General features: G+C 41.7%; 1 protein-coding gene across 1 annotated transcript in view; it reads left to right on the top strand.

The window, feature by feature from the left end:
- LOC127356372 (netrin-1-like) overlaps positions 1–17,819 on the top strand; it is a 44,024-nt gene extending 26,205 nt beyond the window's left edge. Inside the window, exons 4-7 of the mRNA XM_051388057.1 lie at positions 4,806–4,955; positions 6,744–6,797; positions 9,007–9,081; positions 15,215–17,819. Of these exons, the coding sequence (XP_051244017.1) occupies positions 4,806–4,955; positions 6,744–6,797; positions 9,007–9,081; positions 15,215–15,534 (599 nt within the window). The 3' untranslated portion in view covers positions 15,535–17,819. The remainder of the gene's footprint in view (positions 1–4,805; positions 4,956–6,743; positions 6,798–9,006; positions 9,082–15,214) is intronic.
- The last annotated feature ends 4,651 nt before the right edge of the window (positions 17,820–22,470 follow it).

Genomic DNA, 22,470 nt, shown 5'->3' with positions numbered 1-22,470 from the left:
GAATTGTTAGAAGTTCAACCAAACAAAAAACAGGAAAGATCAGAGGGAAAGTCGAAAATATAAAATATAAACACTAATTTATGTTGCAAACTTCTTTCCTCTCCCATTAATCCTTTCACAACCCCTCAGATTTATTTTGTGACTCTACATGACCTCTAGATTGAGAAACACTGGACTAAACCACCTAAATGTATATACAGTAGTTCAAACCAACTCCACCTCCATCAGCTACAGCAGTAGTTTTCATACTGTGGTCCAGGCACTAACAGGGGTCCTTGAGTGGGTTGTAGGGAGGCCCCTCTCAAATTGGAGACCCGTGGTCTGCATCTATTATGGAAGTCCTTGGCATGGAAAGTTTGGGTAGAGATCAGTCACAGGGGCCACTTTTTCTGCAAAATTATGTTTTACTTTTAATAGATAGTACATTTTGCTGATAATACTTCTGCATTTTCACTTAGGTATGATTTTGAATGCAAGACATTTACTTGAAATTAAGTATTTTTTTAGTATGAGTAGTTTTACTTAAGCAGAGGATCTGTGTACTCCTTCCACCACTCTCTATTGCACACTTCAGGTATTAAAGGAATTCTTTAAAAACTTGTGGAGAAAAGTGCCGACCTGTCTTGGTGTCTGCGAACTGACCCGTGCAGCTCCCGAGCTATTTGGGGTCCTCTGTGGATCCCTGACAAGACAAACATAACAAACAGAACAGAGGTGTGAGCTGATCCACCAAACAGAGCAGTGGAAACACCTCGCTAATCGTCCCTCTCCCCTATTCATACTTACAATACAGAGCATAGGCACACAGAAAAAAACAACACAGGTGTGAGCACATACGTCAGGTTTGAGAGCGAGCAACCAAGGATTAATGTGTGGGGAGACAAAAGCTGAGCTCCGTCTGTCTCTCAGCTCCTCAGGGAGTAAAGACAGGCTCCAAGGCCCAAAGCAAACAAACTGCTGTCACTCAGTCACTCTAGTTATACACTCACCAGCAAAATATCCCACAGATGCACAAAATATGTGTGCATATCTACGCCTGTCTCTCTCTGTGTGACTTTTCCTACAAACACTGACAAACACTGGTGCTAATGTGAGATGATTGTTGTTTTTGGAGGGAGTCTGTTTAAAGTCTGTTTATTTGGGAAAAATTAACCAACAACAAAAAAAACAACTTTTCAAATGTTACTAATTTTAAAGCAGTACTCGTTGGTTTTAAACAAAATTGGACCTATTGTACATTCACACCACAATTTCTTACCACATTTTAATGACAAATGAGTGAGTTTGGGCAGATGCACATATTGTGGTCTTTAGCAACATCCACCGCTGAGCCATGATTGGCTGGTGACAGTGTCTCTGGATGCCTATCCTCTGGTGCCCCTATCCTTGGTATACCACTGGCTATTTAAACACAGGAACAGCAACATGATATTTCCTACAGCATGCCACAACAGTCCTCCCCTCTTAATGCACTCTGACTCATTCAACTTTGCATGAAATGACAGAAAAGGCATGAGCAACGGGGCCTACAAAAGCGTTTTCAGAGTTGGGTATTATTTCATAAGAGACAGTCAGAGATCACTCTCAAACACAGCGCTGGGATTGATTTACTACATGTGGCTGTGTTGTGCAGAACACAAGCTTGATAGATCATCTGTACTGAGCTGAAAAATATGACAAATGGTTCTTTGCAGCACTCTGCCAGCCTAAACATTTTCACAAGCTATATTTGGGGAGTGGTTAGGTTCAGGGGGACAGAGCTGGGAGCAGGTTAGTGTAAGAGAGGTTCTCTCTTTGCCTAATGATGTAGCAACATCCATAGATCTCTGCAAAGTCTTTCCAAACAGCTGGATTAGTATCCTGAGAAGTTCAAGCCCCTTTTCCAATCCCCCCATATAGCGAGCTCAGAGCTCTGGGATCAAACCCAAACAGCGTGATTGCTGCCTTTCTCCTCAGGTGACAAAAACAGGGCGATGTGACATCAGTTAGAAACCTCTATATTTATTGTTCAAATCAGCCAACCATCCCACTCTGCTGTTGTTGGACAGGAAATACAGTGCTGTGCCAACACAGCCAGGAGGAAGTCTGCTTTCATTCCCCATTCCCCTCCCCCCCTCCCTCGCCAACACTCCACATCTCAACAAAATGTCCTCTCAACGATTTGCTTAATAGTTTCAGGTTTAGTGAAAAAAATGGCTCTTTTGCACTATACAGCGCCTACATCTCCAGTGGCAGCATGGAATGCCTCATGCTTTATTTCCCAGATTAACAACTTCACCCCTCATCAAGCGCAGTGTAAACATGGCTCTTGGAGAACCACAGTGCACGCCCCCCGCCCCTAACAGTTTGTTTTTTTTCCCCCGTCCCCTCATACGTTTGGCAGTCTAAGCCTTTAACTAGGCACAGCGAGTCCACAGAGATGAAGCTGGTACATGGCTCACTGCACCGCACTCCTCCGACCCCCTAGGCAACCATTCAGCTCCACAGGCCCCCCGCTGCAGATTGAAATTAATTAATGTGTCCAGGTTGTAGCACCTCCTGCGAAGGCAGTCAGGCTGTGGTTTTGCATTAGGGGACTTTTGAGATTTCAGTGGAACGAAATATACCTGTCATTACAAGTTAAAAAGATTTTTTTTAATACTTTTGACTGTACCAGTCTGATATGTTATTGCTTATATACCTTATTCAGTCTTTTGCTTTCTTACTGAGAATTAGATGAGAAGATTGATACCACTCTCATGTCTGTACGTTTAGCTTAGCTTAGCACAAAGACTGTCTGAAGGTAACAAAATCCAACTACCGTCCAGCCCTAAAGCTAACTAATCAACACGCTATATCTTTTAATTAAAGACCAAAGTGTAAAAATGCACAAGTTAAAACTTTTGTGATTTAACAACAACGATTGCTTGTTAGCCTACAAGAACTACAGTTCCCATCAAAACCCTTCCCTTCTGTGCTACCATAGAAACCCCAGTGATTATACACTTATGAATGTTGTGTTCCATTTCTGCCAAAGGAGCCTCCTAAATGTTACACACTGGACCTTTAAAGAAAAAAAAACAAAATACTAAATAAACAACAATATTAGATTCATGTTTATTCAGGATAAAACCCTTTAGTACAGCTGACTTTTGAAAAACAGACATCGCTCATTTACTAGACCAGGAGTCAGCAGCCTTAACAAAAAAAAAATGCATGTGGCTCTGGAGACAAATAAGAGAGGGGTTTTCACCTCATCACTGACAAACACTGATGCTAATGTGAGATGATTATCGTTGTTTTTGGAGGGAGGGTCTGTTTATAGTCTGTTTATATGGGAAAAATTAACCAATAACAAAAAACAACTTTTCAAATGTTACTAGTAGATTGTGCTCTTAAGCAACATCCACCGCTGAGCCATGATTGAATCTGAAATATTATTTGTAAAAGCTTTAGGAGGTGATGCTAACAGTATAAAGACATCCAAGCAAGCAGAGAGTTTACTTTCCAGATCTTTACTTCATTGATTTTTGGTAGATAAAACACTGTAAAAGAAAACCTTGTTGGTGGAAATGGTCAGACTGACTGAAATCTTCGCTCCATGACGTCATTTTTTAACTTTATTGTAAGCTGCGTTATGTGATGATTATTTTATTGCATTTGTAGTTTCCATTAAACAGCCCTCCCTCATTTAAAGCAAAGAACATACTCGTGTTGAGTTCTCAGAGGAAATTGACTTGATCCGTAAAAATTTCACCATTTGATTTCATTTCAACAAATGCATTTGGAAGAAGCTTTTATGATACAAATCAAATAGAACAAAAACAAAGAAGTAAGAACTTTAAAAAAAAAAAAAAAAAAGATTTAATAAGCATCTTGTTATGTTCTTGAAGCTCCATAAATTCCAACTAAAAGCAACTCCAACCTCTACTGGACCACTTCAAGCAAATTTCAAATGACTCTGCTGGTACATATAACACATGCAGGGCTAATAGGGAGGCTGGGCTTCCACTTCAAACACTGGCTTTATGGTAAACGTTTGGCAGAGCACACACTCACAGAGAACGAATTTCTCACATTTAACTTGCGATCCCCCCAACTAACAGCTTAAACAGACTTTGAAGTGCGTTCCACTCGTCCATTAATGGGAAACATTATTCAGGCAGTATTTGCGAGGAACCCTGCCAAAAAGCTTTACATTGGAAACTCAATCTGAAGAGCACACAGTCTGTCTGATCACAACGCTGCGGAGGACACAAAGCCTCCTCAAAGAAGCTCAAAGACACATGCACTCCTAAGCACACACACACACACACACACACACACACACACACACACACACACACGTGTAACACATACCCACATACATTTTGTATTAGTAGACTGATACTGCGAGGTGAAAGTGAAATATTATAATTTATCAAGTTATTTACTCTTCAACATTGCTTCCAGAGCAGACTTAATGAAGAATCCTATGCTCATTATGGGTGGAGGGAAGCACTGTAATTTGATTGAGGTTTCATGCTGGTGCAAGGCCCAGTTCCCCATCTGTGATGGTCTGGAAGGAAAACACAGTCTGCTCTAATGTGAATGATTTCTCACTAGGTTTTAGTGCTAAGATTACTTTTTACTGTATGGAATATGTAGAGTCAGCAGCAGAGGACAGGCAGATACATACTGTAGTCATTTGAAAGCTGATATTTGTTTTGCAACGGCACTGGTTTTGTAAACCACTCATGTTCACATTTTTCAAATAACAACTTGTTTACTTGGGTACAATCTAGCTTGATGTCCTTGTGCTTTTTTCCTCTCCTTTCCCTCCGCAGCATGTGATTGCCATCCAGTTGGAGCAGCAGGGAAGACGTGTAACCAGACGACAGGCCAATGTCCCTGCAAGGACGGAGTGACAGGAATCACCTGTAACCGCTGTGCCAAGGGCTACCAGCAGAGCCGCTCTCCCATCGCCCCCTGCATCAGTAAGCCCGACTTCTACCACCTTTACACACAATGACTGGATCCATATTAACAGCACAAGCAAAAACCTCTTTTAGAGCGTCTGATACAACTTTCTTAATAAGGGATACTTTATCATTTTAATAACAGTTAGCTATACAGCTTTATGAAATATTTGCTTCTAGGAGCTTGGTGACGTAGTGACTATTTGCTGGACTAATGAATGATCTACTGTATCTGGGACCTAACTGCTAACACGCCTGACAGTAGCACCAGCGTTATGGGCCGTCCACACCAAGAACTATAACTATAATGATGTGAGCATCCACACTGATGAACAATAACATTGTATGATCACGTAATAAATGCTCCAGTGTTGGCAGCTTAATTGGAAAATGTATAAAGATATAGATGAGCTGTGTTTCTGCTATATGCTGCACAACCAGAAGGATATGGGTTCACAAAGTTCTTCAAAGGCGAGAGGAGTTTGGAGAATCCGATTGTCACAGCCTAAAATTACATTATGTAAGCTTTGATAAGATGGACACCACAATATTGTTCCTCAAATTGCTCTGAAAGTGATCCATCTCTGACAGAAGTGGTTAAATAAAAGTTGAGGGTGACACACAGCTGAAAAACTATGCTAGCGCAGACTCTCTCCGGTTTGCCATTCCCTCAAAGATCAACTCTCTCAAAAGAGCAATCACGAGTATTTACTTCACCATCGCATTCTCTAACTGCAGCGGTTACATTCAAATGAATTGAAGGTGATATTTTACATATTTTTTAATTGCCGGTGTGACCATGCCTTTAGTTCAGCCAAACAGTCCGAGCTTTGATATCTAGACTCCATCAGCAAACATCAAATCCTGATTAAGTGCCTCAGGACATGGAAAGGACAGGAGGACATGCTAGTTCTGCATGAATTCATGGCTCACACTCATCTTGTGTTATTTTTAAGATATTCTGGATAGATATTTGGCTGTTTAAACCAGAGGCTGGATAAACAGACCATTAGAGCTTGCCTAACATGGCCTTGTGTGCCTTGAACACCGTTAACAGTCCGTCTCACAATAAATCCACAAAACGAGTCCAAGGGAATGATGGCTGATATGTTTATTGGCTGTATCTGCTGCCTGCAGATTCCAGGCCCTCGGCAATAAACGCCAACGCCCCACAGAAACAGAGATGGGTCGCTAGTAGCTGCTTCAGCTAGGAGCATCAAGTAGCTGCCTGGCATGAACAGATAAGATAACAGTGATGTCTGGGACAACATGTACACCCCTAACAATTGTCCACTGTGTCGTGTGTGGAAGTGTGAGCCAGAATCCACGCTGATAATTTAAACCTGTGAACCTGCTGGAGTAGGATTTCTTTAATTTTGCTGGGAAGGTAACAAATGTGGTGTAAAAGTTGGAGGAAATGGGGTTCTTGAGGAGTAGAATATATTTGGTTTCTCGTATATTTTTTCAGATAATGTCTTTTGGTTTTAATGGTATGATATTAAATTTTTGCGATATGCAACTCCCTGCCAGCTACGACTTTAACAAGACCGGCGGCCTTGGCTCTCTGTACCTACAACATACCACAATCAGGAGGGAGCGGAACATTAATAGGAAACTCGCAGCACATCTGCGTGTCAGAATCAGACGTCATTAACAAGACATCTCATTAAATCCATCCCTAAGTGTAATTCATGTACGCTCTGAGGTTTTTCACATAAGGTAAAATTCTGCTCTTAGGACAATAGCCAGGAAACTGAGCTACATATATTTCTACATCACATGAATCTATTCCTCTCTTTGTAACAGAAATCCCAGTTGCATCTCCGACAGCAACTTACAGCAGCTATGAGGAGCCGTCAGGTGAGTAACACATTCTGTTGATGAAACAACACAAAACATCTCTTGGATTTAAAGTCATATTTTTATGATGTATTCGGCTGTTTTCATGTATTTTAGTGTGCTTGATTCTTTAACCACTCTGCAACTAAACTAAAGCAACTGCTCCTCCATACACGTATTTATTTGTCCATTTCTGGCACCATTCCCATCCATTCAATCTCACTCCTCAACTAGACACAAGTCAGTGAGGTCTGACTGCTGCTGATGTAAACTCCAGATATTTTGCCAGTGCTCCCTGTTGCCTCGTTGCCTGTATTCCCAGCCTGCCCAGCAGCCTCCCCAGGGTCCGGCCCTAATCTGATTACATGCTTCATTTGCACCAGTTTGTATTTCAATCAAGGCTGGCTGCGCCGACAGTGAAGCCTGCCCGAACCCATTGTTCATGTGCTCTGACAAGGGTCTCCACGTTTGGCTGCAGGCTTTAGACGACGTGCAACAAAAATATTTACCTGCAGCTTTGGTATAATTTCTGTGTCTGTGCTTTTATGGCTGATTTGGATGACTTTTCATAAATTAGCCAGGAGCAAACAGACTGTCAAACTGTTGCTTTAGCTGTTAAGGTATGTATTAAATTACAGTTTATCACTCAGTGTTTACCACGATACAGGTTAAGTTAAATAGGCTGAGTCACCTCTGATCATCGATCAGTGTCTGATGAGAGTGGCGCCACTGACTTCATTCAGCTTTGTTGTGAGTCCCACTTCCTACTATGGTGACTGCTGAGGCTGTGTGAAGTTTGGATTCCTGTCAGAAACTCCACACAGTCACCACCCTCCAAATTAGGAGCAGTGTGGTCCCCAGGGACCCCGCAGAATGAACGTGGCACTGCTGCAGAGACACACAAAGGGGGCGTTTGTCCTCGCAGCAGGAGATTGGACCTTAATGAGAGCTGTGGGTGTAATGGCCCAGTGCGGCGATTGCGCTAAGGGGCTAATGGGCAACGTCAGCTATCAAAGGGAGGTATGATAAAGGCCCCCAGGGGCCAGCGGGAGATAAAGAGGCCCCCCGCCCTCAGCACTTCATTTACATGGAAATCAGGCATGCTCGATATGGACTCGTCAAATTCATTTACTTTGGGATTTCCTCTTTTCTTATTTCTCCCGCCACCCCAGAATGCAGCCAGGCATTCCAGCAGAAATGCTTTCTCTACATACATGAATTCGATCCTCATCCCACGTCCCAAACCGTTCTTTTTTTTTTTTTTTTGAGAGGGAGGAGAGGGGCGTTTTTTTCTTCCTCAATCATTACCCAGGCAACCTCATTCACACAGAGTATAATGGGGAAGAAAGGGGAAGACTGGACAGAGGGCTGGAAGAAATAATGAAGTTTGTCCATATTCAGGCTAGCTGAAAGGTCCCCTCTCTCTCTCAACTGCCCCCTCCTTTCTCTTCAGACTGCCCAGCCCAGCTTTCCCACCCCCCCAGAAAAGAGCACAAGGCTTATTGCTCTGGGAGAGGTGGAGTGGGAGGGGGGCAACACTCAGAGATGATCTGGTTCCAATTTGTGTCAGTCAGTGGAAAGTGGAGGGAACAAATGATTTCAATTTTCAGTTTGGCCTCTGGTCCCACCACCAGCTCCCTCATTACAAAAGGTACCTGGCTCAGTGACAGCGCGACAGCAGTGGCCATCGATAAAGCCCTTTGGCAAGCTAGCCCAGGTGCACATACACTGGTGTAAAGGATATACCGCTAAGACATTAATCATAAGTCTGTGAGCTCCTTTCTCTAGGGGCCACAGAACATTTAGCCTCGGCCAATGTTAGAGTATACACTGTCTTGCCTCACAAGGCTTAGATGCTGCTGAGGGTCCAGCTAATTTCCCCCTGTGACCTTCTTTTGTGCCGTTCTGACCTCGGTAGCCTTCAGAGTTCACACAATGCATGCCAGGACACTGACGAGGGAGCAGGCTGGAGAGGAAAAGTTGGGAGGAGGAGTAGAGTAGGAGTGTGTTGACAGACACAGGAGGATCTGTGTAAGCTATAATCCGTTTCACAGTGGCACTTTGAAGACAACTTGGAGACCCTGGGGGCACAAATAATTTAACGCAGGGGACCACATTTAAAGCCCATCTGGAAGCTGGCCTGATGATGCTGAAACACAATTTTTATAGAAGGGGGCCTTTTATCGCTATCTAACTGACTCTATCTTTCCCTCTCACCTCTTTTCCCTAGATTGTGAATCTCACTGTAAAGCTTCCAAGGGAAAGATGAAGATCACCATGAAGAAGTACTGTAAAAAAGACTACGGTGAGTGAGTCCAATATGCAGGAATGTGTGCTGCCAGACGTCAGCCAGCAGTCAAGAGGTCAGATGTCTCAATTAATCAGATCCCGAGCAAAGCCAATCCACACCCTGGTGCTGCTCTCCGTGTTTCGGTGATGGCTTACTTACACAGTCTGAGGCAATGAGCGCTAATACAGATTAATCTGAAAATATATCTTTTCTCTCTGATGTGGGCTTCCATAAACATCAAGATGACAATTCCCACCCCTGAAAACAGAGGTTTTCAAAAATGTTCTTCAGAGTGGATAATTTTGATGTCTGGACAGGGAAAACTGAGCTTTTGAAGACATACGACTGTCAGCCAACGTTCTGTCATTTGTATTTGCTCATTTTGTGTGCTGATACAGCTGATCTGATCTCACAGTACAGGTGTTTTGCAGAATAGATATTCAATTGTGCAAGGATTTGTTGTTAGCATGGGTCAGCAGGTACCATTTACCCTCAATCACATTACTATTAAATGCTTGTAAAGTCACACGACAACGGAAGTCATACTGTGATGATAGGCCAGTCAAAACACCTGTATTGTGTAATCAGCTATTGTTCACAGACAAGGATGGAGGTAAGAAGAAGGAAGCCCATCCCTGCTGGGACTGAACTGAACCAGGTCGCATTTGTCAAAATGATCTATAGATCTTTAGCCACAGTCTTCACCAGATGTTCGTGGTAGGGGCGTGGTTGTTTGCAAACTCAAATTAAGGGAAAAAACATTTACCCATTACTACAGTATGTTGCTTTGCAAATTTGTGGAAAAAGACCTGAAAATCCAAGTGTGCAAAGAACGTGGTTTGACATGCAAACACAGTCTTTAATTTAATCCAAATTAGTGTCGACCAGGCTCTTTCTCAGAGGAATAGTTCGACATTTTGGAATATACGCTCATTTGCTTTCTCTCATATGTAGCTAACTTCAGCTTTGTAGATTGGATACAGGGGAAACAGAGCCAGGCTAGCTGTTTCCCCCCTGTTTGCAGTCTTTAGGCTATGCGAAGCTAATTGACTGCTGGCTCAACCTACATATACAGAGATGAGAGTGGCGTCAATCTTCTAATTAAACTCTTGGCAAGAGAGCGAATAAGCATATTTCCTCAACTGCCAGAGTGCAGGGGAGCGACACCAGTTTGGTTCCTTTGAAATGGTTCTAGCAAACATGAAATATGAGTAAGTTGAATATATTTCCTGAAGGTCATTTTCAAAACTAACCGTACTAACCTCAGAATGTGTAAATGCTAACAATGTAGATAGCCTTAGATGTGCTGGTCATTTTCTGTACCTAAATACATTTAGTAAAAGCCTCTGCATCTCCTCGCCCTGTCCTCTTTCCCCGCCCTGCAGCACCCCCTCTCTGGTCAGTCATAAAAGGGTCAAAGTGTGGATGTCTGAACCATAGTAAACATATGGTAGCCTTCCACCCCTGTGTGCGCTCTAGAGCCTGTAGAAGAGGAACAGACCGCACAAGTATGGGGTATAAGCTTTGTCCAGCTAAGTCAGCCTGAGGCATTTGGCAAAACTTTCAGCCGTTTTAGAGCAAATCCCAAACTGATAAGAGAAGCCAAGACACACAGAAACCACATTATGTTGTCAATGAATCCACAGTACAAGTGGTGCAACTGAAATACATCTAACAATGTAGTGCCAGGTAAATAAATATCATGTTACAGGGTCTGAAATGATAAATTAAAACACTGGAGCCAGAATACAGCAAAGACAGCTGTGTCTCACTAGTCAATGACTTGGAACAAGAAAGACATTTTATATTTTTATGTTTTGATGACTGATGATTCTGATCCGTTATCCTTCCACAAAAAACACACAACAATATAAAAGCATCATACCTATAATTCCAACACAGCTGGATATACTGTGTAGCTCTGCCTTCACTCACATGGCCAATGATCCACTCTGCTCTTTGTGTTTTCTGCACCATTAATAATGACAATATAATGGTTTATCTAGTATCTGTGGATCCACATCTATAAACATCAGAGACAAGAAAACCTTTGGGGCAGATCCAGTGTTAAACAGGATGTATTCCCCTCTCAGCCAAGTATTGTATCCACTAAACACACAGTAAAAGTGTGCTTCTGGAAATAAAAGCTATGTTTTTCTTTGTTGAAATGATATAATTCGGAGGTGTATCATTAGTAACTTTTAGAATATCTTCCTATTGTTGACCAGCATATCAATCATTAAAGCCCCCCTCCACTTAAATATAGATTGCATACATCATTCTGCACAGTGAGGCTCAAACATCCAACTGATGTATGTGCAGAGTTTGACACTAGAAGGATGTTTTCACATTCATCTGCTGAAAGTGGAAAGATTTTAAGGGGCGGGGCTTATGAGCAGGATTTGTGACATTTTAAATAGTTTGAAAGTCATTCCTGGTCCAGTGTGCAACTTATACAGTGTGATGTAGAAACTTGAAGCCACCAGTGCACATTCACTGAGAATGGACTTTACAGTGAAGTAGGAGACATCTTGTGTCCAGCAGGAAAACTTCAGAAATGAACTTTTATTCATTTACATATTCATAAATTCTTGAAAGGAGTAGATGCCTTATTAAGGATTTTAATGTGAAAATGATACGTTTTTGCAGACATATCAGACACACATTATTGTTCCAAGCAGACCTATTGCATATGTCTTGATACAAGTCTGGAGAGGATCTTTCAGATTTCAGTGGACAGTTTATGTAAATTTGTGCTTGTAGTAGACGTTCATTGCTATTAGTTTTGCTAGAACCCTTTCAGCTCCCCTAACATTAATTTTGCTCAGAGATGACTAACTTGTCTCTCATTCAAAACCATCATCTGTGAAACTTAATCAGTCTGTCAGAAAAAAAAAAAGCTTCATATACTTTAAACGGCATCCAAGTGAAAATTGGCCAAATATATTTTATTCCCTCTTACAGCTGAGTAGACAGTAATTCAGGCCATTTGTTTCATTTTGCTAGGAAGCCAAATGCAGCCATTATTCATATTTCCACTGATTTAAATCTTAATCATCAGAGCTGAGACAGGCCCTGCATCTATAAATCAGTCAGGCTGATTTAAGCAAAGCGGGCGGTTCCTGTTGGTTTTCTCTGAAGCTCCTCTTAAAAGTCTGGAAGCAGATGATTCTGCCTGAACCGCGCAGAGGCGGTATGGCAGACATCATTGCTTAGCATGCATTCACTTCGCCTCTGTATAATTCATTTCTCAAGCCTGTCGCCGTGCTTTTGTGGGGCTTCAGAGTCTCTTGTCTGTTGTTTGGGGGCCACAACCCCCATGTGTGAGTGGTGATGCAGGCCCCCAAGGGTCACGGGAAGGGGCCCTCTGTTTAAACACAGTTGTGCACTGAGCATTCCTCGGGGCACAAACAGGTGGTAAATTAGGCAGACGGTGACGGATTGCCACCCCAGAGAGAAAGAAATATGTTTTGTTTATTCAATTTTTGTTTTTCATCACTGCCGTAGCTACGGAGACCGCGGACACAAAGGGATTATATTCTTGCCTGACACCCTCCTCTGCACACACGCACCCTCCTTCTCCCTGCCACCAGGAGGACAATGAATCAAAGCGCCGCGTGTTTACTGACGCTCCGGGATAGTGCTCAAAGGCAGGGCACCCCCCCCCAACGAGCTCCCTGGCCACCCCTCTGCGCTCACGCAAGGGTAACAGGTCCCTGATCATTCACCCAGCTGATAACCAGAGGGGACGGGGCCTCAGTGCAGTAATTAAGCAAGCTCTAATTTCATTAGCCCTTGCTTGTTGGTGGCATGCAGTGTCAAGCTGCAACACACTGCCCAAAGAAGATAAACCCAGTTGGAAGTCTGGCTGTGAGGGAGGCTCGGTTGGCAGCCATTGTGTGAGTGCAGGATCATCTCACACTTATCTCTCCTCTCTCACTGTCTATCTCACCGAACAGTGTCAGCACGCACTACTTTGTAATACATTGTTTGACACTGTGATCTCAGTCTCTCTCTGGTGTCTATTTAGCTCAAACCAAGTGGCAGAAGGTGTGTGCATGTAGATTTGTGTGTGTTTAAATACACCGCACAGAGTGAGAACATACTTGAGAAAGAAAGAAAAAGAGGCAGACACTGACTGAGAGACTGAGCCTGGATGCTGTAACCGAGTCTCCTCCTCAGGCCTGGAGAGGAGAGCGTTATCTCCGCTGGATTCTCACGCTGTGAAGTTGGATGGGGCTCTGGGAGCAGAACCCGGATAGCTCATGAGGTCGGAAACACATCCCGATTCTCCTGGAACTTTTTCTGTGGCTGGGAAGACAAATAGTGGCCCCTCCTTCTCCCCCGCTCACACACCCTTTATGTGTCTGGATGAAGGAGAGGGCTGCAATGAATGGCAGGGCTGTGAGAGCTCGCTCTACTCAGTCCAACAAACCTTCTTTCTTCTGAAATTGTGTGCAATTTGCTCACACCATGCATTGACACACATACTCAAACACCCCACTCCTCCGGTTCTCCTCATTCTTGGCAGTAATAGGGGACGACTGATGAACACCGAAAGTGATCATGCTCAGCCAGAAAGGCTGAAAGAAGGCTACCTAGCTATTTGAATAAAATAGGAAGCAAATACAGTTTGGAAATTATTATTATAAAGGTACTTGTTTAATTGTTAATAACTTGTAATAAGTGTCCCATGTCCCCACAATGTTTGACCCTTGTGTGTGCAACTAAAATCACAGGAATTGTTTAAGCATTATATGAGTTATAAGATAAATCGATGAATTTAAGAGTTGTTGCATATCCAACTGATGGTTTGAGTGAGTCTTTCCCAACATTTAATCCTACCTTCCCCAGATTCGATGAATTCTCACAATTGTTATTGAACTCCCACACACACACACTTAAATGTTAATAGCACATTCCTAGCTAAACCCACGGGGTAAAGCACTTCACTTCAAGCACAGATTAGCTCCATCTCTGTTGAGCTGTTTGCCTCTTGTTGCAATCAGTGTGATGAAGTAATAGCTGCTTCATCTGACGGAGAATCCGTGCAGGGGAGCTTCTGCGAAGGGAGCTTTACTCATTTCCTGGTATGAAAATATCTGTTTCAAGTGGTGTTCCAATAGTTACCAGGTTTAGCTTGATTTAGCCGGAGGTTGTCAATGTTCAGCTCAACACCTGATAGAACAATTGGAAAAGATTTGTTTCAGAAGGTATATTGTTAGCAGATGGGCCATTTTTCTATAAAAAATCCCTTTTGGACATTTATTTTTGCAAAAAAACAACCCATCATCCAACTCTCTCCCTCCTCAAAGTCAGGCCACCTGAAGGATAAGTATTTCTCTGCCCCTCACAGGGAAGTGTGCTTTCAGATGTTCTCCACCAACCAACCTTTGTGTTCGCACAGGGAGTGCTATGGCAACTGTTGCTGTAATAGGGAGTATGCTCAGGAGAACAACAAGGAAAGGTCATAGGTCAGAGATGAAGGGAGGGACCAGTGACATGCAACTAAGTCAGTAATTTCTGGGTCATGTTTATACAGCAGGTTTTATTGGACCTTTTATACAATGTTGTATAAAAGTGTTGGCATCTGTCTGCTGCCTCAGACAGATGCCAACACTTTAAAAAAGGTGTTATAGTTTATGTCCGTGGTTCCCAAACTTTTTTTTGTTTGATGTACTCCACAGCCCTGTTGGATGATCTCAAGTAACCCTTCATCAACACTACGTCATGTTCCAACTGTGTTCATTTGAACTGAATGAATGGATGTTATTTTTAAGCCACTGATCTGTCAGTTATTAGGTCTGTTTGGTTTGAATTCATACCACTGCCACTCAGAGGGGCAAAAATTGGAAGTTTTAGCTCTTTATTCATTACTTTGAGCTATTTTAACTGTTAATTCATTAAAACTTCTTTTAGCTAACTAATTAAACCTAAAACTATTAGTTTTAGTTACCTAATACAATCATTTATCCAGTACCTTTAGCTATTGCAATCATTCACCCATTACTGTTACTACAGATCTCCATTGCTAACATAGTTTTCAGGTGTTATATAGCCGATTCAATATGTGGATATTAGAGGTAAAAGAATCACTGGTTGGGAACTAGTTTATGACATGAATCCCTTTTCTCTTCTCCTCCACTAGCTGTCCAAGTGCACGTTCTAAAAGGAGACAAGGCAGGCGAGTGGTGGAAGTTCACGGTGAACATCATTTCTGTCTACAAGCAAGGTGAGCACCGCATCCGCCGCGGGGACCAGCTGCTGTGGGTGCGCGCCAAGGACGTGGCCTGCAAATGCCCAAAGATCAAGCCTGGGAGGAAGTACCTGCTCCTGGGTACAGATGACGATTCCCCCGGGCAGAGCGGCGTGGTGGCGGACAAAGGAAGTCTGCTCATTCCTTGGAAGGATCTGTGGGGCCGCCGGCTGAGGAAGTTCCAACAGCGTGACAAGAGGGGAAAGTGCTAAAAGTTGCTGGAGATGAGAGAGAGAAAGAGAGAGAGAGAGAGAAAGATTGAGGGAGAGGTGGAGGCAAAATAACGTCTCCACCGGGACGAATGCGAGGAAGAGGAGAAGATGAATGAAAAAAAAAAAAACTGGAAGAGTATAAGATAGAAAGACACAGGTGAAAAGTAGGAGAGATTGGGGGAATGACTGAGTGCTGCTGCTCTGAGTTGGAGCGAAGAGTTTAGTGTTTTTTAGGAACTTTTGTGAAGGAGCTCATTCTACAGTTGTTTTGTCTCTGTTTGTCTTTCAAGGTTGATTTTGTTGTGTAATTGCAGAGTTTGCACCTAATGTTACAGATATGTCACACCCTGACTATTTTGCCCATGATCTTGTTGTTTCGTTACAGTCCTGTGTTCAGTTGTTTTAAAGAGCAATGCATCTACTGTATCACCATTTTGTATTTTAAGAGGATCTATTTCCACTGTGCTGTGTAAAGCATTATCTAGTTCAATGAAGAGACACTGCATGGCGTTGAGGGACTCTACTCATTTATGACACGTTGCTCTTGTAACCTGCCAAACTTTGGATAAACTATTTCAAAAGCTGAAAGTGAAAAATTGTGAAATGATTCATAAGTGTGGTGCCATTTTGCCCGAGAGCTGATATGTGAGTGTTACCTCAGTGAAACAACTTGTGTTGTGGGAACAAAATGCCATAACGATCCTCTGCTCGTTCTGTATAATGATCATATGTCACATTACAAGCAAGTATTTTGCTCAGCGCTTATTGATATATCAACAGTATGTTGTGGTTGTGACCTCTGCAATGTAAAGTAACCATACGTGCATACATAGACATTATTTTTAGTAGATGATGCCATAGCATCAACTAGATGTAGAGTAGACAACCATGCACTTATTTTTACTAGTCAAAAGTTTTAGAACATATGAGATATGTTCACAATTTTAGCGTGGCATCCAAAAAAAAAAAAATTCCCCTACTGTATTATATGATGCAAAAAAGCTGTGTAATTCAAATCCTGCCTCCCTCACTGATGAGGGTTCTGTATGGGCAGATGTTTCTTGTTGACAGTGTTGTCACAACTACAGATAACTCAGAATTTAGTGTTTATTTTCTAATAAATAACTAAATGTAAGTTGGATGTCCCAAATATTTGGAAGTGAGAGAACTGATAAACTGAACCTTCTCACTTCATAAAAAAAAAGGGAGAATATCGACCTATCAAACAATCCTCATACCACTGACATAATGCATGCTCACTATTTACTGTAGCTGATTGATAGCTAACAATGATTGTGAATTATGTACACATTTAATTTGTATACAGTATTCAATGTTGTGGGAAAATAACCTGTGGAGTGATGAAATATCACAGATGTTTATTGTACAGTGCGTTAAGCACGCTGTGTCAAATGTTTGTCACCTCAAAGTGACTTTTTGAGGACTGGATTCCATTATTAAGACTTGGTACTCGACAAAAAGGCATGACCAATTGTCTACATGTTATATAGTTGTATAGTATTACTTTTTTATTTTTTGTTAAACATTTACTAGCTCTATCTCCATGTGAACTTAACCAGAGTTTTAAATACTAGAGGCTTAATAAACGGAAAGAAATAAATGAATGTCAGAGAAATGTCTCATGTTTACGTGAGCACCCAGAGGATCACACACTCTCTCACACACCGAGAGAGAGAGACTATGACTCAGTTTGCACATACACACAAAATCATACACAGTACATTAGCACATATGCAGGACCACACCCAAACACACACACACGTGCACACACATAAACAAATATACACATAAATTCAAGGGTACACCTCAGTACTCTGTGCATCATACTGTATGTCTTTGAAAACTACAACGCACTTAGAAAGTCTCTGCCAACACATCTGTACCGACACACTTAGACTTGCAGGCGTTTGCAGAAAGGTACTTCCTACCAGACTTCTGCTCTACATAAATATTATATCTGAATAATTATCTCTGCTCATGTTTATACATTGGCTTGTAAATGTTGTTTAGCTGTGTCCATTGCAAATGGTTGTGTAATGTCTTGTAATACTAATATATTATGTTTATCACAAATGAATATATTTAATGACACATGAAACAATGTGGCTTTTGTGGTTTTTATTTTTGATCCTTTATTTTTTACTTTTTGCATTGAATTGTAGATGGCTGTAATGAAAAGTATTGATAAGTGTTTGGCTATTGAACAGCCTGATAGAACTGAAAATTAATTCATCTGAAATAAAGCTGTGTAAAAAACCAACAAATTGAGGATGATCGAGCTGAAATGGCATTTTTAGTTATTTTCTCCTCCAGCAAGTGTCATTATTTTCACAACATTGCAACAACACCACGCACAGACATTTAAACCACTGTGGTTGCATTGACTCAAACAACGTGCTCCAGTACAGTTTTGAGGCACTGGTACTTTCACATTTCACACTCCACACGTGTTGTCAGTTGTAACTGTTAGCTACACTGCATTTTAAAATTTGGCACATTAAATATTAGCCCTACAATAAAATTATAATCACTCAAATAAAATAAAATAAGCCCATAGACTGCAGGAGATTTTCAGCAACACTTTAGGCAGCCCACAAATTAGTGTAATTGTTTAGTGTATACAGGTTATTAATAAAATACTTATTGGATACATATAGTATATAAATACAAGGTAAGAAAACAAGAGGTTAGGGAATTTGGGCACAACATATTGTATTTATGAGGACTGAGAGGGATGAATTACGCTTATTGTATTGCAGCATTTTAAGAAAAATAGGGTAATAAGTTAACAGCTGATGTATCAAAGACATTTGTTATGGTATCATTTATTTAATAACTATAATAACAATTTACATGATTTTTGCTGCTAAAAAAAAGAAAGCCATGAAGCAGCTATGTGCTGTCTTATCATCAGATCATAAACAATTAAGGATCTAAATACACATACTTACACTTAAAAACTAACTTTACTAAGGTTTATTGGACATTACATTACATTTAAAATAATAGCAATAAATACATTTAACAACAACATGTCCGTTTTCTCAGTTTTTACTTGCATCAGGAACTACAGTCAAGGCGATGAGGTCCAGGATACATGGGCTGTAAAATAAAGTCTCTTCATGCCAATTTTTCACTGTAATTTGTTGTAATTTGCTGGGTAGTTAAAATGAACTGACAGTGTAATTGAATTCTAAGTGCCCCCAAACGGTAAGTATTTTATTATATATTCATATATAAAAGATATTAACACTTGCTGGTTGTGATCTAAAGCTTGACAACATTTAATCTGCTGAAATGCAAGGTGCAGCAGAGTAACTGATAAACAGCTCAGCAGGTTCAAGGAGCACTTGTACGCACAATACAACAATAATGTAACACTATGAACGAGAAGGAACCATTACAGCAAATTTAAAACAAATGTGGGTTTTTTTTGGTCAGAAAAATAACACTACTTTTAACAAATTATTATCCCGTTGTAATGTTTATTCTTACTTAAATGAAGGATTTGAGAGCTTTTTCAACCTCAGAAAATATGTGAATTCTCTAAGGGGAAGTTGTCAGTGTGACATAAAAAATGTGAAGCCAATAGTTAGGCATTAGAAGTATGTGAATTAAAACATGCTGCCAAAGAACTTCAACCACGTCCTGCAGCGCAGATCATCATTTGTGTTGGATCCTTTGCCTCTATAAACTTCACAGACAATAAGGACTGGCTGTAAGATTGCTATAATGCAGGCATATTACTAAAAGGGTGATATCACCAACGTGTCTAATCCAAACCGCAGATGTTATTGTTGTAGCTGGGAGGTTCTGGCATCAGTGGAAACCCTTAACTTATTCCTATGGGAGTTTTACACAAAAACACAATTCTGAAACTGCTCCAAATGAGAGTCCATCTGTCTTGGCTTGAGGACAGGGTATTGATATACTGCTCCCACAATGCCCAGTGCAAAATACTCCAAAGGGGCCAACCAATTACACAGTCACTGCTGAAAGTTTAAGCTGGGTTCTCCATTAATTTAAGGCCACCAGGATTACTACCCATAAAACCGCTCTAACTATTGGTAGATGGAGGCAAGAAAGCAGGGGATCAAGAGGCCAGTGGATGAATGCATGTTTTAGTTCTTATAGGTTTTATTGTTAAAGGTACGTTTAACATGCCTGTTCAGGTTCCCTGGCTTCTCTGACAATGACATCAAGAGTCAAACAATTTCACTCCAGCCTATTAAGGCCGACTGTTGCACAAGCTCACTATGGGACTGCGATTTCTCTCATGATTAGGGCGGGATGGGAGAGTTGAAAAGAGATCTGGGTGTGTGAGAACTTCCCTCTCAGTATGTGCAAAGACGAAGCTGGAACAACAAACACGCGGACACGATATGACCAAAGTGTTTGGCATTCATACTACGCAAAAGTGCACCGAACGCAGGGGTCAGGTTTCCATCAGCAGCACCAAGTTGTGGAACTTTCCACACAGATGAATCCCCCCAGTCACACTGCCACCATTGTCTCCCTGTTAACAGTGAGAGTACTCGGAAAACAAAGTCAGGCAGGGCGGTGCTGATGATGCGACACGCTGAGGTTGTCCTAGCTTTGGTGGCAGGGTGGCCCTCTGCCCTCTGATTGTATGCTGTGCTGACAGCTGCCAGGAAATGGAAACAGCAAGTGGTTGAGTGAAATGGCTTAAACTCCCATGACATATATTCTATATGTCTACTGAGGAGTACAGGATGGAAAAGACGCTGATTTCTTTGTCAGATTGAGCCCGTAAAAACATTTGGAGGATCTGAATTTATTGCCTTTTCCTTTCTGATCCTTACATCCAGGTTTTTCCCTGAAAGGTAAGTGGCAAGTGTTACGAGACCGCTGCGGCTGTCTGCAATGTTGAAACAACATCACATCAGGGATTATGTGACTTCCATGCATTTAGCTGTGTTTTATAAGTCTGTGGGGACACAGAATGCTTCAAGGTCCTTAGACCCAAGTGACCCCAAATTAGTAAAGCAACAGGACTGCTTTACAAACTTTTCTCTTTCTAATGGTGTGTTCACACAAACGCAAAACTAAATTCACGCTTTGGGCTACTCGCACGGGTTCCGTGCCACCCAATACGCGTCATCGCCCAGTGTGAAAATTTGCATCTTTGCACTGATATATATAATCTCATCAGTCCAAAAAATTGCCTCATGTTCTCTGTGAACATGGCACAAGTTTTATGTAAAACCATAAAGAAATCAATGAATGACAAATCGAAAAAAATTAAATCTGTTGAACCAAATGACAACCATGTTGGGACAGGAAGGATCACAGGCAGCTTAATCCCATTCACACAGACTCATCAACAGGAATGATAAAACCTTCAGCAGGAAAGGAAAAGTCATAAAGGAGGAGTTCAAATTGTCCAATAACAATCTAATTAGCAGGTAATTACAGTGTATTGACAAGACATTCATTAACTTCAGTGTAAATTAACAATGTTTTAATGACTGTGATTGGTGTTTTATTACACAGGGAGGGGGAAACCTAATTATTGAGGTCTACCCAAATGAGTCTGGGTAGAGAGCTGAGAGGCCTGCGATACTTAAGTGGATTAGAAGAAGGAGGAACACCAGAGGGGATCACAGGGACTGATTTGTATTACCCAGCAGCCACGGACCTTTAGCGCCACCATTTCTAATCTCTATTCACAGACAAGCCCTGCACCTCAGGGGAGGTGACTGACATAGACGGACTCAATAATTTCAATCAGGCCCCGTCAGATTTAAAGTCTGATTTTATGCATGAGATCTATACTACTGAAACTTTGAGCAGGAAAACTATATGCAATCATGGTCTTTTGTTTTTTCTGAAACCCACTTGGCCTCCTGCTCCTTCTTCTTAACCCTCCGTAAAGCTGGAACTGCACCACAGATGCTGTTTTGTTTGCTCCTAAGCACCCGCCTAAACAGAGAACAATATAACACTGTGTTTTCTCAGCTGACTAAATGTATTTCCAAGCTCTGTTTGCTTTGTTTCTCTCGAAGATTGGGAAAACGATCACATAATTCACAAATGCAGAGTAAATTTCATTTCATGCAAATGTGCACAAAGACTGCCAGAACATATCAAATAAACAATAATCAATACCATCAAAATAAAGTCAAGAATTTGGCGTGACTTAGAGGAAACTATTGGACCAACGCTCTGCCCTCCTTCCCTGCTAAATGTTTTTCACCTGACACCTATCTGACTGCTACCTATACACACAACCAGGTGGTGTGCTGCATTTTCCACTTTCCATCTTCCATCTACTCTTTTGCTTCCCAGCCTTTATTCACAGTCAGGCTTCAGCAGAATGAGGGAATGGGGCTCCATGAAACAAAGCTTGAAGCACCTTTGGAGATGGAAGGAGGGCTTAAAGAGGTACTTGATATCGGCCCACTGTGTGACCACCGCATACACACAGACATGGGCACACATGGGCACAAAACACGCTCCCAAAAACATATATGTGCACATACACACACACACACACACACACACAGAAACTCAGACTCCAAATGTATTACACCCTCTGCTTTTGACACTAACACCTTCAGAGCCCTCCCAACCCCCGCCTCTTCACTCACTCATTCACTCTCTCCCAAACTCTCCATTTCCCTCTTTCTTGCAATGCACATGGTTCAAAAGCTGTATTTCTGGCTTACTAGATAGGAGCACAAAGGCTCTTCTTATGCATCCTGGAGAAGCCCCACTAGAGAGGCCTCGATCCCATCCTGGATAGTGAGAGTGCACACAGACAGAGTTAGTCCTCTTTTTTCTCATTACCATTTCCATACAGGATTAAGCCACTTGGCTTTTGGATGGTGTGTACTATATTTCCACCCACCCCACTCCCCCCACTGCATTCTCAAGGTCCGAGTTAAATGATCA

This window comes from Dicentrarchus labrax, unplaced genomic scaffold (genome assembly GCF_905237075.1).
Source record: "Dicentrarchus labrax unplaced genomic scaffold, dlabrax2021, whole genome shotgun sequence".
In the NCBI taxonomy this organism is placed as follows: Eukaryota; Metazoa; Chordata; class Actinopteri; family Moronidae; genus Dicentrarchus; species Dicentrarchus labrax.
Note: the sequence above shows the minus strand (reverse complement) of the source record. Positions and strands in the feature narration are given on the sequence as shown.